This window comes from Notamacropus eugenii, chromosome 5 (assembly GCF_028372415.1).
Source record: "Notamacropus eugenii isolate mMacEug1 chromosome 5, mMacEug1.pri_v2, whole genome shotgun sequence".
NCBI classification, from domain to species: domain Eukaryota; kingdom Metazoa; phylum Chordata; class Mammalia; order Diprotodontia; family Macropodidae; genus Notamacropus; species Notamacropus eugenii.
The window spans coordinates 256075006-256093110 of NC_092876.1; the positions used below are offsets into that span (position 1 = coordinate 256075006).

The 18105-nt window shown below is 34.4% G+C and overlaps 1 protein-coding gene across 2 annotated transcripts in view; it reads right to left on the reverse strand.

The window, feature by feature from the left end:
- The window catches only part of COL5A2 (collagen type V alpha 2 chain), a 194778-nt gene that overhangs the window by 33246 nt on the left and 143427 nt on the right, over positions 1 to 18105 (reverse strand). For both annotated transcript variants that reach the window (XM_072612632.1, XM_072612633.1), the window contains 19 exons: positions 16845 to 16898; positions 16504 to 16611; positions 15898 to 15951; positions 14902 to 15000; positions 14015 to 14068; positions 11528 to 11626; positions 11364 to 11417; positions 11205 to 11258; positions 10151 to 10204; positions 9294 to 9347; positions 8506 to 8550; positions 7661 to 7759; positions 6790 to 6897; positions 6594 to 6647; positions 3203 to 3256; positions 3024 to 3077; positions 1486 to 1539; positions 260 to 367; positions 102 to 155 (listed from right to left, as the gene is read on the reverse strand). In XM_072612632.1, the coding sequence (XP_072468733.1) occupies positions 102 to 155; positions 260 to 367; positions 1486 to 1539; positions 3024 to 3077; positions 3203 to 3256; positions 6594 to 6647; positions 6790 to 6897; positions 7661 to 7759; positions 8506 to 8550; positions 9294 to 9347; positions 10151 to 10204; positions 11205 to 11258; positions 11364 to 11417; positions 11528 to 11626; positions 14015 to 14068; positions 14902 to 15000; positions 15898 to 15951; positions 16504 to 16611; positions 16845 to 16898 (1314 nt within the window). The remainder of the gene's footprint in view (positions 1 to 101; positions 156 to 259; positions 368 to 1485; positions 1540 to 3023; positions 3078 to 3202; positions 3257 to 6593; positions 6648 to 6789; positions 6898 to 7660; positions 7760 to 8505; positions 8551 to 9293; positions 9348 to 10150; positions 10205 to 11204; positions 11259 to 11363; positions 11418 to 11527; positions 11627 to 14014; positions 14069 to 14901; positions 15001 to 15897; positions 15952 to 16503; positions 16612 to 16844; positions 16899 to 18105) is intronic.

Below are 18105 nucleotides of genomic sequence, written 5' to 3' on the forward strand. Positions count from 1 at the left end.
TTCACTAAAACAGGATTAAGACAACTACCAATTAATACTAGGTCCTAGGAGGCTATCCTGTGCTATTAGCTCACAATTTAGCAAATCTCAAATCTACTTACGGGAGGACCCTGAGTACCTCGACCACCCTTCAGTCCAGGAACACCATTGGGACCCTAAGTAGGAACAAAAAAAAGCATTGTATTAAACAGTAAAATGAGTCAAATAGAATGATTTGTCTTAGAATATTGATCTTTCCCCATTACCCTCTTTTACTCACATGTGGGCCTGGGGATCCTGCAAGACCTTGGGGCCCAGGGGATCCCGCATCACCTTTCTGTCCAGGTTCTCCAGGTTCACCTTTTACACCTGGCTGTCCATCAGGACCCTATGTAAAATATTATTTTAAAATGAAAATTCATTTCCTGGACGTATAAAAATCCTTTAATTCATAATAGTCCTAACAAACATTTTAGAAGGCACAGTACATTCAATAAAATATAAGTTTTTGAGGGTAAAGATTCATTGGTTTTTGCCTTTGAACTCACCCACTTTTATGAAAGAATGAAACAATCCTTATTCATAAGGATCTTACATTCTAATGAGGTAGATGAAATGTGCATGAAAATTGAATATATATATACATATATAAATGTATATGGCATAAATATGAAATGAATAAAACCACTACGTAAAAATATGGAGTGGGGACGAAGAGGGAAAGGAAGAAGGAGGTAGGAAAGGGGAGAGAGAGAGATTTTTAAAGATGCAATCACCTGGAGAAGATGGTAGGGAGAGAAGGAGACTGATTTCGTATGTAAAAGAGATGGCCTGGTTGAATAGAAGAACCATTTCTAGAGTTTGGGGCAAATGGAGGAAAAGTGGGAGATGATCTCAAGAAGTACTGAGATAAGGACAATGGGGAAAAGGTGACATCCTCATCTAGGTGGGAGGGGACAAGGATGAGGAGGCAAGAGAAAGTTTGGAATAGCTTCTGTAGGGAATAAGATGAGGAATCAATTGGGGAGGAATAAAAATACCGCCTCCCTTCAGTGAGGGCCAATGGAAGTTGGATAAAATGAATCTGTAAAACTCAAGGTCAATCTTCCAAACGGAAAAGATTTAATTAGCTCAATTCTTTAGTATCATTCTCAGAGAATGCCACAAGAAAACAAGAATATGCACTCTGGAAAGCCACAAAGCTCTTTAGGACTCCTTTAACTTTCAAAAAATGAAAATGATATATCAGATTTCATTAAATAACATGATGCAGTGTAAAGAGTAATTGTTTTAGAGTCACAGGATATGGACTTGAATCCTCATCCTGTCACTACTGCCACAGTTTGGGAAAATCAGAAATTCCAAGCCTAAGTCTCTGCCTACATAAAATCACTTGGTTGGATGAGCTATTGTCTAAAGTCCTTTCTAGACCTAAAATCTGATTTTATGAAACTCAAGTGGCAAGGAAATTATAATTCCATTATTAGAAATATGGAAATGTCTTACCGGAGGTCCAGCAAAACCAACAGCACCAGTTGGGCCATTTTCACCACGAGAACCCTAAGAAGAAACATAAAAATGATCAATAGCCCTCATGTATTTTAAAAACTATGAAGATTTGTACTGTAAGCACTCAGCAATAGAAATATGAGTTATTGTTTTTATGACCAACCTCATTATTTTTAGAGGCCATCAAAAGAAGAGAAAGAATAAATGGTTGAGAGCAAATCTTGGGGGGAAATCCAGTTCAAGAATATCAAAGAATTTTACATCTATCTAATCATATATCTAAATGATACTAAAAAGAATTCGCGAAAGTAAATTTTTAAAAGTTCATTGGCCCACAGTTTGTTCTACCTGACGTCAAATAACTGAATTGATTTTTTGAAACAAATTAGCTTAGACATTACTTGGACTTAGTATATGCTTTACATCTATTTCTTGAGCTGTCCACAGATCAACTTATATTTCCCTTGGTTATGGGTAAGTACCAACATAAATACATGTTAGATAAAATATTTATGCTGTTTTCAAGACCTATGATAGCATTTTAATGGAGCAAAAGCAATTTATATTCAGTCCATCTATCTCATAATAATAAATTCTTTGATTTTGGGGGGATGCTTTTCTTTCCCTATAAAAATCCCCAAAATAAAATCATTTTATGCCATCCATTGATAATGAAAATGATAATGCAGCTCAAATATTAAAAGAAACCAATTCAATATTTTAACGATTTTAGACCACAAGTTCTTCAGGTACTGTGACTTTGTCTATATGAGAAAATGGCAGGTTAATTTTTTTTCTTAAGAATTTAACCTAATCTACTGCATGTATATACATACATACTTATACATACATATATATGCAGAATAGTCCATTTCAACATGACAACATTTTATTTGTTAAATTATGTAGAAGCTGACTATAAGACAGGCAATTGGCGAGCAGAAATTTACAGGGAATCAGATCATTATCACAACTCTCCATTCCCCAAATATTGTCTTCATTGATACAGACATCAAGTAGAATACTTAATTGCTCACATATACATTTTTTAAATTCTATTGTTTTTCCAGTTATATGTAAAAATGATTTTTAACATTTTAAAAAAATTTTGAATTCCAAATTTTCTCCCTCCTTCTTTCCCTCCCTACTCTCCTCATTGAGGAGGCAAGCAGTCTGATATAAGCTATACAAGTGTAAGGGCAGCTAGGTGGCACAGTGGATAGAACCAGCCTGGAGTCAGGAAGATAATTCTTCCTGGTTTCAAATCCAGCCTTAGACACTAGCTGTGTGACCCTGAACAAGTTATTTAACCCTTTTTGCCCAAGTTTCCTCATCTGTAAAGTGAGGTAGAGAAGGAAATGGCAAACCACTCAAGTGTCTTTGCCAAGAAAACTCCAAAAGGGGGGGTCACAAAGAATTGGACACAACTGAAAAACTACTCAACTCAATACAAGTAAAGTCACGAAAAGATATTTCCTTATTGGCCATGTTGTGCTAACATTTACATCCAAGAAGATAAAAACATTTTTACTTACTGGAGTTCCACGAGAGCCAGGAGTGCCAACTAATCCTCGAGGGCCAGGTTCACCCTGGAAAATAAAATTTTAGATGGTCATTTCCAAAGTTTTACCACCTGAAAGATTCACAGAAATGAAAAAAAAAAGATGCTTCTTTCATAAGGTTATAAAATATACAAAAGTAAAAAATGTTTTACCTTTTCTCCAGTAGGGCCCGCAGGACCAGGAGGACCTAAGGGACCTGGAAGACCCTGGTAAATAACAGAACAGTAGTAGTTTAAAGACCAGGACTCACAGAAATCTCCATGACTGAAGGCAAGGTTGATATCTTTTGAATACCCTTCCTGAGTCACTTAAACTATGCTTGCTATATACTGTGAATGATCTTCTCTGAAGATTCTCTTTTCTTTTTCTGTCTAAACTAAAAGATTTTTCTTCAGTCATTGCCAGTGATAATCTCCTTTACCCCAATTCAGCTCAACAGTCCTGTGTTAATTGACTTTTATGCATTTACTCTAAAGAAATGCACTTCACCATGGGAGTATGTGGCAGTAGGAAGGGTACTCAAAGATCATTTGAATATCACCAGAGCAAGAATCTTATGGAGTATATCCAGCATGAGGACCTTTTTCCATAAGACACAAAGAAACACTAAGAAACAAACCCACTATTTACCAAGGTACTCCCTTCCAGTGCTAGAGAGCTCTAATTAACACATCTTCCCTTATGTGAAACTTTACTGTTCTTTAAAATTTCTATTAATGACATTTTTCCTCCCTTCTAGGGTCTTACTTCTACCTAACCTAAGTAAATTTCATCCCTCTACCATGCCCCAGCCTTTTAATACTTGAAATATACTGTCTGTACTCTAAGATCTCACTCCCAGACTAAAATAGGCTAAATGATGCCAGTTCCCTCAAGTCTTCCTCATATTACATAATTTAGAGTCCCCTCACAATCTTGGTCTCAATCATCTGAAAATGTTTTACTTTAGCAATTTCTTTCCTAAAATGTGATTCCCAAATATAAGTATGGTACTTAACCTAGGGCAGATAGCTTTCTCTTTTTAAGATGCTCTTCTTTTAACCTAACCCAGGATCCAAATAAACCTTCTTCTTGACTGCTAGGTCACACTATTTACTTAAATCAAATTTGTAATATGCTAAAGCTTCTAGATCTTTCTAACATGAATGCTCTCTAACCAACTATTTCCTACTCATTTCTTTACAGCTGATTCTTTAAACTCATTTAGGATGCTATGTTTATTTATGTTAAACTTTATCTCATCAAATTTGACCCATTATTTTAGCCTTTAGAGATGATTTTGAACTCTGCTTCTGTCATCTACACCTTTAATTACATCATCCATAAATTTGACAAGCATACCATTTCTGATCTTTGGTAAATATGATATACAGTGGAAGAAAAAAGGACAGATTCTTGTAGTACCAGATAACCACTCCCAGGTTAACATTCTTAGCCATCCTTTTTTGAAACCCAATCAACCAGTTCTCATTCTGATTAAATGTCTTATCATCCAGGCCACATATCTTTATCTTGATCACAGGGAGGTTTATGAAAGATTATCAAATGGCTTGATTATCAATCTAACCTTCCATAAACATTTTTTGAAATTTGAGTACAGAGTAACCTAAGTACTTCTTCAAGCTCATATCCATTTTCTAAATTGAGTTTCTTTCTGTAGTCTTCTTTTCCAACTTTAAATTGGAAAATAAATGGAATTAGGTATTCACTTTCACCACTTTTGTCATATGACAAGTAAGATAATTCCTTGGCTACGAAGAACAGCCAATTTGCAGATGCAAGTATATAAGAATTGAAGCCTTCAGAATAAAATCTAGGTCATTCTGACCAATAGCAGAAGACTCTCACTTCAAACTATATTTGAACTCTTCCTAAAACATCTTTCTGCTCATAGCTGTCTATAAAAAGCCACACCAGCTTTTCTTCATCATTTAATTTCTCCTTGCATTACTAAGGAAACTTTTAAGTTTTTTCTATAAGTTTGTATTTCGAGCATGAATGTCAGAAATCTTTGCCTGTTCCCAGGATACTTGGTAGTATATCATTCTTCTACCTTTCTAATTCTTCTTCTTAATGGTTCTAATTAAACATAAAAGTCTCTTCATTACTTAGGAAGACATTTATTCATATCAAGAAAACTCTTTTAAAACATGTCTTCATTTATCCCTGATTCCGAAAGTATTGTAATTGATCCAAACTGCTTCTTTACTCAGAACAATTTATCATTTTCACTGCAGGAGATTGCAGCAATTCCTGAAGTGCTGAACTTATTAAGTTTGCCTTTCCATTGGAATAGAATTTTAAACACCAGTGTAACATATAGCTGTCGGTCCATCTGTCAACATACATGCACTTAGCCATTTTTCCTTTCTCTGAAGAAAAATGCCAAAGCACCACTCTGAAATATCACCCCATTACTTACTCAAGAATGGTGATAATTTAAGACTTCAATACTATAACAGAGGAGCTATCAGGGATGATTTTGATCATTTTTATCTAGATGTTGGGACCACAAAAAAAATGCTGACATTTCATTACATTCATGATCTAGTCATCTAAAAGGTTGCAGGATACTTTTGTCTTTTTGGAATGTTACTAATGAATGATTATGGACAAAATATCTTTAATTGTCACCTTTTATTTTGTGCTCTTTACTCAGTCTGAAGCAGACTCTGATGTAGTACATGGACTTTACATCATTGGTTGTCTATCTTTTTGTTTATTTTCAATTGCTATCGCAATATAAATATACTGAGGAGTAAGTAGCATGAGAGCAAATAGCAAAAAAAAAAGGTATGTTGAAACAGAAATAATGCTTCTGAAATCTAAGAATATTCCAGGAAATATTGGATGAGTTAGCTACTCTGAGTAGCACTTCCACTGTGTAATCCATATCTGGTTAAATTTGACTTTGGAACTGCAATTACATTCAATTCTATTCTGCAGCTCATAACAAGATTTCAATTTTTGATATGACATTAATAAAAAAAAGTCTAAGCAAATGTTTTCAGGTCACACATCATCACTTCTTTAATTTCATATTGAAGGTATCCATGATGACTAGTTATGAAATGGAATTCTCCCCACATCCAACTTCTAAGAATATTAATGAACATAATTTATAAGTTAAATTTTTTCAGGGACAAACTCTAAAGTTCTACAGTACTTGGCTTTTATTACATTGAATGGCTCCATGTCAAGCTCCATAGCATGGCATGCTGATTCAGAAATCAAACCTTTCCTCCCAAGTCTACTGATAATGAAACAGGAAAGAGAACTAAATGACTTTTAAATCATCTAATATGCTAAGAAAAAGGTTTTGCAGCTCCTTAAATATGGCAAGTTCAAAAGTCAAGCTCTCTTTGAAGGCTTACAAAATCTTATTTCCTGGATTTACTAACTGGATAAAGTGCTTCTATGCTTATTTTTTAAAATAATTCTTCAATTCCAATGATAAATGAATTATGGTCAAAACTATTTTGCAAAATAAGACAGTAATGGAGGTCTAAAAATAGTACCTAGCAAAGGGAAGATATTACTTACTCTTGCACCATCATTTCCAGCTGTTCCTTCAGCACCTTTCTCCCCTAAACCACCCTGTGAAAATCAACCAAAAGGCTGTATTACCTACCGCTTGTTCACAGTAGTCAAGAATAAAATAGAATAGTCAGGAATAAAAGTTTGGAGTCAAACAGTCTCTATAAGAGAGTGCTGAATGAACAAAATTAGTCAGTCTTACTCTGTCTCCCTTTGGGCCAGGGGTTCCAGCAATTCCTCTTTCTCCTGGCATACCTTGAAGTCCAGGAGGACCTGCATCACCAGGAGTCCCACTGGGTCCCGGGCTACCCTAAATGAACAAAATTTGATGATTTCATTCAGATGTTTACATTATCCATTTGGAAAAATATCCTTGACCACTTGAGGGAAAAAAGTAATATTTTTGACATATATGTTCTTTCTTTCTTTGGGGACTGTTGGAGACTAGAAATAAGAAGAAATACATTTGCAAAGTTTTCTTTAGTAATAAAAGGGAAAGGAAGCTCTATTGGTATCATTTTTTCACACGCTTCAATGACAGGGGAATTTAAAATTTTATGCACTGCCTGAGTGATTACAATGGAGTATATTAGACACAGTCAAGACCATTTGTTAGAATCAGAGGATGACTGTGCAGATGTTGGCCATGTGCTCTCCAGCTAGTCACAAAATGGCACCCAAGGGGAGAGAACATATTTTTGCTTCACATAGTTCACTGTATAAATGCTTGGGTTTAGAAAAGCATGTACTCATATCTTTAGTGTCATGGGAGTTGAGACAAGGGGGAAAAATTACCCTCAATCATTGGAAAAGTATTGTAATAAACTACGCTATTCTAAAATGTCTTTTTTCTTCTATTGGAAGTTATTACTAGGAATACATATTATCAACTCTTGGAGATATTTTAAAGAAATGGATTTAATTTATTGATATATTTAAAATATTTTGCACATTCTATGGTTTGTCATTAATTATATAATCAAAACAAATATATTTAACTACTCCCATATGGTTATTGTATCATATTTTTAAAAACAACTTTACATTAGGTAAATAAATATTTTATTGTTTACCTTGGGACCATCAGGACCATGACCTCCAGCCATCCCCTTTTCACCTGGAAGTCCTGTTATTCCAGGTTCACCTCTTTCCCCTGGATTGCCACGTTCTCCCTAAATATATAAAATAATCTCATATTTTATCTATGTACTTTATCAACATATTTTGTAGCATTCTGAATAAATATTTTCACTTCTGAAAAAATAGCACAGAAAAATAATTTGGCCAGACTTACTCATCTAGCCATAAGAAAATCAACTTAAACAAAGCAAGACAGTTTCACAGGACAAAATGTCCCATAAAATAGATTTTCATCTGGCAATATTTAGCATTTATTACAAACAATAAATAAAAGAATGAAAAGTGCTGATTTAAAAAGAAAAGATGTTATCAAGAGGGAATGATAGCCTGTGCCTGTAATCTTAACTAATGGACAGTCAGAACCTGATGCATCTCTCAAGCTTCAGAGTTCTGAGCTGCACTAGGCTGTGCAAATTGAGTGCTGGCAGTAAGTTAAGCATTACTATGATTAGCCCCCAGGAGCAGGTATCCATGATATTCTTAAGTGAGGCAGAACTAGTCATGGTTAGAAACCTGGAAATCTCTCATACCAATCAATAGTGAGATACAGCCTGTGAGTAACATCTGCACTTGCAAAGAGACCTAGTCAGAAGAAGGAAAATGGAACAGATGATGGAGATGGAGGAGGAAGAAGAGGAGGAAAATGAGGTAAGGAGGAGTAAGAGAAAGAGGAAGATGAAGGAAAAAAAGAGAAAGGGAAGCAAAAAGAGGTCAAGGAGACTGAAGACAGCAGAGAAAATAAAAATTCAAAGTCAACCAAGATAGGAAACATACTTACTCGAGGACCTAAAGGACCAACTGCTCCTGGATCTCCAGGAACACCCTATAAAAGAAAAGAATAGAGGACAGAGAGAATAGAGAACACTAAATATATCACATTGCACTGGAAAATAAAGAGAAATCTTTCCAGAATACAGTCCTGATTTGCTTAAATGTGCATATGGCAATTTAATCACTTCACTGAATTAATGAAGTATAACTATATACATTTGTGCAATCTGAGAGATACATTTCATTGATACTAAAAATTCTTGATAGCAGATGATCCATAAATGCTTGTTGACTTTAGTTATACTCAGATGATAGAAATTTTTTAATGCTTAATTATACTGATTTCATTTGGAGGTAAAAAGAACAATCAAGTCCCTGGTTGCAAAGCTTAATCTATGAAGCTTATAGTCACAATACTTATTGACCATTAGCTGCTGCTAATGGTAATGTAATTGCAGATCTCTCAAAAAGACAGATCTTTCTTTCACTTTATTCATTTGGGCTTAATGATCTTAAAATCAAAGGAAGTGAAGCAAAAAGGACAAAAATGAGAACTGTAAAATTACTGTTGGAAATTGAGCCTTTCATAATAACTTTTTTGGACTAGTGCAGAAAACTGATAACTGCTAGAAAGGTTTTGGCTATGTATTTGTCAAACTGGTATCTTGTCATCCTGACACAGTAGTAACTCATAGGAAAGAAAGTCATTTAAGAGATAAAATGTATTGGCTCTGCAATAACAGAAACCAAGTAGCTTTGGGTAGAGCTTAATAAATATTTAAGGTTTAAAAATACCTGGTCACCTGGCTTCCCACCTTCTCCTGGAGGACCTGGAGGACCAGGTAACCCCTAAAAGAAAAACAAAATTAGGAAGGTCCCTGTGAACATGTAAATCTTTAAGGGAGCACAGATTGTAATAATTCACCTTCACCATGCATAGAACTTCTATCATTAGATATTCAAGTAAGATATTACCCAGAAACACACTAAAGTAAAAACAAAAACCACAGATACATATTTGAGTCAGAATACTATGGCCAGATTCTCATTATGAGATTCCATTTTAGCTAATAAGGATGACACTCTGATAAAATGTTCTTTTCTCTATAATCTCTTATTGGGTACTAGGAAGGGACCATGGAGGTCATTAGTTTAACACCCTCCTAATGTTACAGATGAGAAAACTGGGTCTTAGAAAAAGTCAAATGACTTGTCCAAGGTCATACAAAAAAATAACAAAGTTGAGATTTGACCAGGGTCTTCTGACTAAATCCATCACTCCTTCCACTGCTATGCTGCTTCTGAATTTGAAGTGAATAAAATTAGTAAGTTTTCTCAGAATATTAGAGAACCACTAATTCTGTAATATTTTTCACCTCTGATTTATCCAAGAATTTTGAAGTCTTATACAGTGAGCCAATAAATGTATATGGGCCCTGAGGTCTAAAGTTATCTGATAAACCTTAAGGCATAAAGAATATTAGTTAGTTCTCTTTTATTTAGCAATTCTTAGAATAAACCCATATGTTCTTGGAAAATAATTTGTAAAATAAAAGAACTTAATATTCTACTATATCTAATTACATTTAAAAACATTAACCATTTAATTAATGACATGAGAAATGAAAAAAAAAAATCACATAATGGCACACCTGAAAACCTGTAGGGCCTGGAGGGCCTTGCTCTCCTCGTTCCCCTGCTAGACCCTAAGTAATAAAAGAAATAATAACATGAGCACAGCTGGATTCCTTAGACATGTCCTCTGGTTAAACATGCCAATAGGCGTAGACATTTCCTTTGTACTTTTTCCAACAACATTTTTTTTGAGTTTAGCTAGATATGATAAAGTAAAATCAACGTTATCAAAGAACAGTCTTTGAAGTTTCTCTTAGAGTGAAACTTTTCAAAAGCCTAGTAAATGTTTTTTTCCTTCAAGTTTTAAAAAATCAACATTTTCCCAATTTCCCAACATAACTTTTATTTCAGTCATTTTAGTTCCAAGCATGAGTAAGTAGAGTCAACCAGAAATTTACAAAGACAGAATCTCTACATTTATGTGAAAATTACTCCCTTTTACCATTTCTCCACTTTCAATTTAAAAGTTTAACACCTCCTACCACATTCTACTGTTGAGTACTAAAATACATCATTAATCAGGACTTGAAAACCAAGAAAATAACTAAAGAAAGAAAAGTTAACATCTAAGTGTGAAAATATAGGGCAGCAAAATATTATCATAATATGGACCTACACATTCATTGTTAGAGTGCGATGCCAGAAGTAGGACCTGGATGGATCTGCTACTCTGTGCTACCTTTCTAAAATTATTATTATTAAAATCCAGGGAAAGCCCTTGAGCAGTAAGGGTATATCTGAGGAAAAATAGCATGTATCTGACAAATATGAACTACATTTTACCATGAATTCAAATATCTTGTTATGCTTGTAATAAAATGATCTGCTCTCATTTTGCAGATCCATAAACTATAACACAAAAAAGATATTATTCTTTGTCTTGTTTCAAAGTAGTAGTGAGATTTTTAAAAAAATCTAGGAAAATTCTTAGAATTTGTAACAAAAGAAACTCACAACATAAAATGAAATGATTTAATAAATATTTCACTATAAAATTTCATGAAAGTTGACCTCTCATAATTAAAATATGAAGTATTATTTTTAAAACTCAACTATTTAGAGCTTACTCACAGAGGGTCCCACAGGACCTGACGGACCAACTTCACCATCTTTGCCTGGAGCTCCCTAAAATCACACAGTGAAAACTTGTAAGGTAATGTACTTGCAATGCAAAACAAAGACATTAAAACTGAAGGTGATTCAGCTGAAAGTCAGGAAATTGATACACACCCTCTGTCCTGGGACACCAGCATTTCCAGCTTCTCCAGGTTTTCCAGGATCTCCCTAATGCATAAACAGAAGCTGTTTACACAATAATCATTTTCCTTAAAAATGTTGGATGTCAAAATGAGGTTTTTAATGAACAAATAATACATACTATAAACTGTACTTACGCTGCTACCTTTGGGACCAGGGAGGCCCATACTACCAGGCTGTCCTCTAATTCCTATTGAGCCTGCAGGGCCAGGACGACCATCTTCTCCTGGAGCACCCTATAAAAATATCCCATGTGCTTTGTCAAACATTTTTAATATAGTTATTTTCAAGTAATTCTTAAAACCATATTGTAACCTATGGTTTCATAGCAGTTATCTAAATTTTAAAATAGCTGACATCTTGTTTTACGTAATTGCCCGCATATTATCTATATCTGCTTGCTTACTGACTCAAGGAGAGAAGATGGAGGAGAGGAAGGGAGAGAGAGAATTTGGAACTCAAAATTTTAAATAAAAATGTTTTTAAAAATCAGAAAAAATAGCTGACACCTCATTCTTATTACCACAGATAACTTATCACAGCAAAAATCAATCAGTGCCAAGATATTTTAAAAATTTAATTTCCCTTTCTACGAAGACCACTTTATTCTGTTCCTTTTGTAGAACTTCTGGGTGGATTAATCAAAAAGTAATATTTCTAGAATCACCAGAGCCTAAATTTTATATGCAAAGTTTCCAAATTAAACACGGAGTGTTCAGGTGAGCATACATTCATTTCCTCTAATAGTAATTTCCAGGGACTAGTTTCACCCAGTGTTTGAAAATAGATGTCAGTTGTCTCAGACAATGCCTTTAATGATATTATATGCAAAAGAGTGACAAAGCAAATGAAATCACAATGGAACACCTTTAAAATTATGGGTATTAGTGCATATGATAAACACAATCTGGGCTTAAAATATTACTGTAGGTTTTCATTATATGTTGCTTTGTTGGGGAAAGGGGGAGAATTCGAATCTATGTGATAAACAGAAGCATAAAGGCTGTTACTATATCTGTATTGGAAAACCTGGTTTCTAAGGAGTTACACAAAATCAAATCAAGGCTGGATAATCTCTGCACAGTATCAGCCTGAAAATGTTCATGATATAGATAGGACACAAGTAGAAGTCTCAAAGCTTTAGGAGATTTGGGGGACTTCTAAAACCTTTCTGGATCCTATCCTAGACTTTAGATCTGTTTCAATTAAGCTGTCAATCTCTGACTCCAGGGCTATGACTCTGAAGGGCACTTATATTCCTACCACTTTCACTATCTCTTCCTTTTCTACTTTCCCTTTCCTTCTAGACAATTTAAGAGATATCACAAGTTCCAAGAAAAATAGTCTTTGAGAATGTTAAACCTGGGCTTCTTTGACATAACAGGACTTTTTCAGGTTTTGTTTAGGAATTTTCAAGATCATTTTTTCTTTGAGTTTTATTTTTACCCTAAACTTCCTCTTTTTAATCCAACACAGGACCATTTCTATTCACAACGTACAATCCTCCCAAGTTAGTTCCCAAGAAGCAACCAAATTTCTTCATCCATTTCCTGTACCCTCTATGAGTAGATAATTATTTTTTCCTTTCTTTCCTGCCTGGAAACCAAATTCCTTAAAATCCTACTAAATAGACCCCAGTGGCTTCCTATTGCTTTCAGGAGCAAACAGTAAATGCTCTGTTTGGCATTCAGAGTCCTTCATGACCTATGTCATGACCTTTCCAGTCTTCTCACACCTTACTCTCCAACACACTGTCCTCCTTGCTATTCCATGAAGAAGACATTCTATCTCTTGGGTCCTGGCATTTTCTCTCCTGTGTTCCATGCCTGGAATGCTCTCCCTCTTCCACTCTGACTATTGATCTCCCTGGTTTCCATCAAGTCCCAAATAAAATCCCACCTTGTCCAGGAAGCCTTTCTTAAACTCTGTTAATTTACAATGCTTTCCCTCTTTGAATTATTTCCTACTTATCCTATATATAGCTTGCTTTGTATACGTTTGTTTGCATATTGTCTTTCCTATGAGGGCAGGGTCTATCTTCTACTTCTTTTGGTGTCTCCAGCACTTAGCACAGTCTCTCACCTGGCACAGAGACTTAATAAGTGTTTATTGAATTGAATTTAATGAATACCACGTTATATATGTAATATAATGAAGAATCAAGGCACTAAGTTACATAAGGAGAACTAAAACTCTCCCAAAGGTTGAACGAATGAGCACATTGAAACTTATACCCAAATTCACATAGGAAGTCTAGACATTTAAGTTTCTCTAAACGGATGCCAAGTTTTACACCTAATTATCTCTACTCTGAATGAAATAAGGAGTGTATGATGAAATAAGAATTTCACTAGAGATAGATATCACCAAAATCAAGAAAATGTAATATTCTCCACCTTCCCACCAATATCCAGAGCTATATTTTAAAGCCATTATGTCCATCAAATTTTTGGCCAACTTTTCAATCCATCTGAAAATAAACAGAACCAAAAGATTTGTTTTTCCACATGAAAACAATGTCAATATCCAGTTGATCAAATAGCATCAAAATAAAATGTATGTTTCACTCTTTATGTAGAGTAGGCTAATGGTCATGAATTTCCTTCTATTAACATCTTATTTACCAAAGGTCCAAGTTTTCCTTCAGGACCTTGAACACCAGGATTTCCAGTCAGACCCTAAAAATGAAAAAACAAACAAAAGGAAGTGTCACCCCAATAGATTTTAACTGTGACTTATAATTGCAAAATACTATAAAATTTCTAAGTGACCAAATCTAATGTTCTATTGGGTAAATGCCTTCTTTGGTGCAGAGAATCTGTTTTCTCCACTATGGATGGATTAACAGAGAAGCTCTATGTGGAGACACAGTATGGCATCATCAAAAACTTGGTAGAAGAGATAAATTTAAATCCTATCCCTGACACTCTAAGGCTATATGACCTTGGGCATGCTAATCTATAATATCATCAGGCCTCAGTTTCCTCACTTATAAAATGGGAATAATAATGCTTGAGCTACCTATCTCATAGAGTTGTAGTAAGGAGAAAATAAGACAATACTTGTAAATAAGTGCTATCAATTGGTACCATTTTTTTCCATGCTTAAACCCATCACAGAAGTGGAAATTCTGACAGGCACACTAAAAATAATCCTGTGGTTCATAGAACAGCCTCCAAAGTACTTCCCAACTGCAGTTTCACAATGATATTCCAAAATAGCATATTAATTCCCTATCACTCATCAAACAAACTGCTGGGAAATGGGGAGAAAGTATGTGAGTATGGAGAAAGATATTCTCTCTTCAAATGAATCTCTCAGTTAGGAAATGTTGAAACAAGGCTTTCTGGTAGGTGATTGAGAAGATGACTAATTTTGAAAATGTTGAATCCAAGATGAAAGCGCAAATACAGTGGAATGAAGACTCATTTTAAAATACAGTAACTTTGAAAACATAAAGAACAAAAATACTGACAGATATCCAAAGAGAAAATAATTTCTATTTTCTTACCCTTGCACCTGGAAGACCAGGTTCACCTGTACGACCTGGATCACCTTGACCTCCTTTGGGTCCTGAAGAGCCTGCTGGACCACGCTCTCCTTGTGCTCCCTATACAAAATGAAACAGCATCCATAAGTGGAAACATCATAGTAACAGCAACCACAAGTCTTTGTTTATAGATTAACAGCCCAAACTCTTCATACTTTGGCATCTTCCCATTCTGATGAAAGGTTTTAGTTTAGAAATCAAATTTATATTACATTCACATTTCATTCTCAGGCTGATTTCGGGACAATTAGGACAAAAGCATGCATATTTCATTGCTATAAAAGTAATTCCTAAATTTTTATCACCAAAATCAACGAAGTGCCTATCTGTTAAGGAAAAAGAAAAAAGGCAAATATGTGAAACAGCTCTATATTTTACTTAAAATATAGTTGGCAAACTGAGGTTGCCATCGGCAGGATTAAAACTGCCCATAGATATTTCTTGAATGCCTGAAATATGTCTCCCACTTGTCTCTTCTTCCTTCCCCAATTTAGTAGCCACTTGGACCTTAGAATCAAGATTTAGCTTGTGTTCCTAGTGAACTAGTCCTAGAATTACTGACAATGGATGAAAGAATGAACTTAAAGGCAGATAGGTGGTGCACTAGATAGAGTGCTAGACTTGGAATCAGGAAGACCTGAGTTTAAATAGTGCCTCAGATACACACTAGTTGGGTCATCTTGGGCATATTCCTTAGACTCAATCCGCCTCAATTTCTTCGTCTAGATAATAATAGCACCTACCTCACAGGGTTGTTGTGAGGATCAAATAAAGAACATACATAAAGTGCTCTGCAAACCTTAAAGCATTAAATATTTCATCATCATCGTCATCATTGATAACAATCTGGATCAAGAACTTTAAATTTCATTAGAAATTGCTTCATTTGCTATTGAATGACACCTGAGGATACCACTCTCTTAAGATAGGGTTTTTTAACTAAACAGTTTCCCTTACCTTTGGTCCAGGTAAGCCATCAGAACCAGGAAATCCACGATTGCCAGGAGAGCCCTAAAAATCATTGGAAATCATTCTGAATTTGTGTTTTTTCTTCTTATTCAGTAGATATTTTAAAAGTAACAACTTCAGTTTTTCAAAGTATGTAGGAATTTCTAAAAAACCTTAATTTTGCTCATGTAGAAGTTGGAATTGCAAATTTTTAAAAAATCAAATAAATTCCTGGATGAAGAAAATGACATTTAAAATTCAGGAGCACTGCTAACAAAAATTCTGCAAGATGTGCAAGGCTTTTAACTTTTTACTAAAATAATTTTAAGTCAACCTTATGTTTCTAGACTTATTATGTATAAGAACTAAGCAACAGGACTAATCAATATAATATATATATATATGATTACATACTATATTACCTATTATATATTTTATGTGTTATATATTCTGCATTTGTATATTTTATAATATATCATACTATATAATATAAACAACATATAAATAATGTATGCATAATGCATATATACATATATATACACACACATACATACATACATACATACATATAGAATCTCCCCATGTCCCTAAAAGGATTGGTTTTATCCTCCTTACCCTTTCTCCTACTGGACCTGGAGGACCAACCGTTCCTGGGTCTCCTCTGGGACCTCTTTTTCCTTCTTCACCAATTGGACCTATTGGACCCTGAATACCATGTGGGCCCTATGGAAGATATAAAAAATTACACGTGAAACTGGGCTTTGGTGTATATGATTGTTTTAAGGTGATGAATGCAATAAACCATCCTATTCCAAACTATACTGAATTATTAAATTTTGAGTACATGACATATTTTCAATCCTCTTTGAGCAGGTTCAAATTTGTATCATTGTCAATCTATGCAGTTATAGAAAAGTAACTGGTCTGATTTGAACTTCAAGTATTTTTTGACTTACTGGTTCACCTTTGGGACCCGCTTCTCCTTTAAAGCCCGGAACTCCAGGATCTCCCTGAAATAAAAATCTTAATAGTCAGAAGAAATCAAATGCACAAAACAGTCCAAATGGCTATATTTGTAGTAGGATGAGGAATAATTTTGAAAGCACTCCTCTCACTTATTTCAATTCAAATCAACAAATATTTCTTTATTAAGCACTTACTAGGTGCAAACTAGTATGCCAGGGATATAAAGATAAGAATATCCAATCTATCCCCATCCCCCCATCCAGGAGTATGCAGTCTGTTTTCTCTTTTGTTTTGTAATGCAGAATGTCAATCTTTCTGAAAATTACAGTTTGAGGGTGTTTCCTAGAACACTGAGGGGTCAAGGCACTTATACCTGATCACAGAGTGGGTTAGAAAGAGTACCTGAACTCATTTCTTCTTGTCTCCAAAGCCAGCTTTTTCTTAAATAAGATTTTCAAATAAAATACATGAAAAGTCCTGAAAGCTGGGAGGATTGAGTGCACATGAAACTCAGTGCAGTTTGGTGAAACATCCCATTATTTGTCTTGTACAGCTTTTACATGTATGAAATTATCATTTTCCTTTGATTCAAATTAAAATTAATCATAACAACTATGGATAATGCCTCTGAAAATTGTTTTAGTGAATGGATTTGTTCATCCAACATGAAAAAGGATTAATTATTTAGAGCTTTGTTCATTATATGGAAATTTTAGAAATTCTACTGCTTGAGACAAAGTAAACAAGGATCAAATTGTAACCTTTATCTGTGTCCTCTCTCATAAAAATAAAATCTTGCTTTACATTTTATGAAGACTCTTTTCCTTCAGTTTAATCAGTGATGAGAGCAGTGATACTCAGAAGACAGAGTAAATCAATAATAATCACTTGAAAAAACTTTCAATGGAAGATCAAATTAATTAGATAATGCAGAATACAAAATATACACTCAAAGAAGAATTAAGAAGAAATATATTAAATTGTTATTTGTACTATATTAGTTGTCATATACTAAATGTATTCATTAAAATCATGTTAAATTATGTTTAAGTGAGCACAAAGGCTCAAAGATATTCATCCCTAACAGAGATACTGAAGTATTTCTCCTAAAACCAGTAGAGATAAAGGAATTATCTTTGCCTCAGTGAAATTCATTCCCTTTGGAAATTAAATTGATTATGATCCAAAGTAGACATGTTGAAATAAACCATTTAACCTATTTTAAAGAAAAAGAAAAAAATCAGTAACATA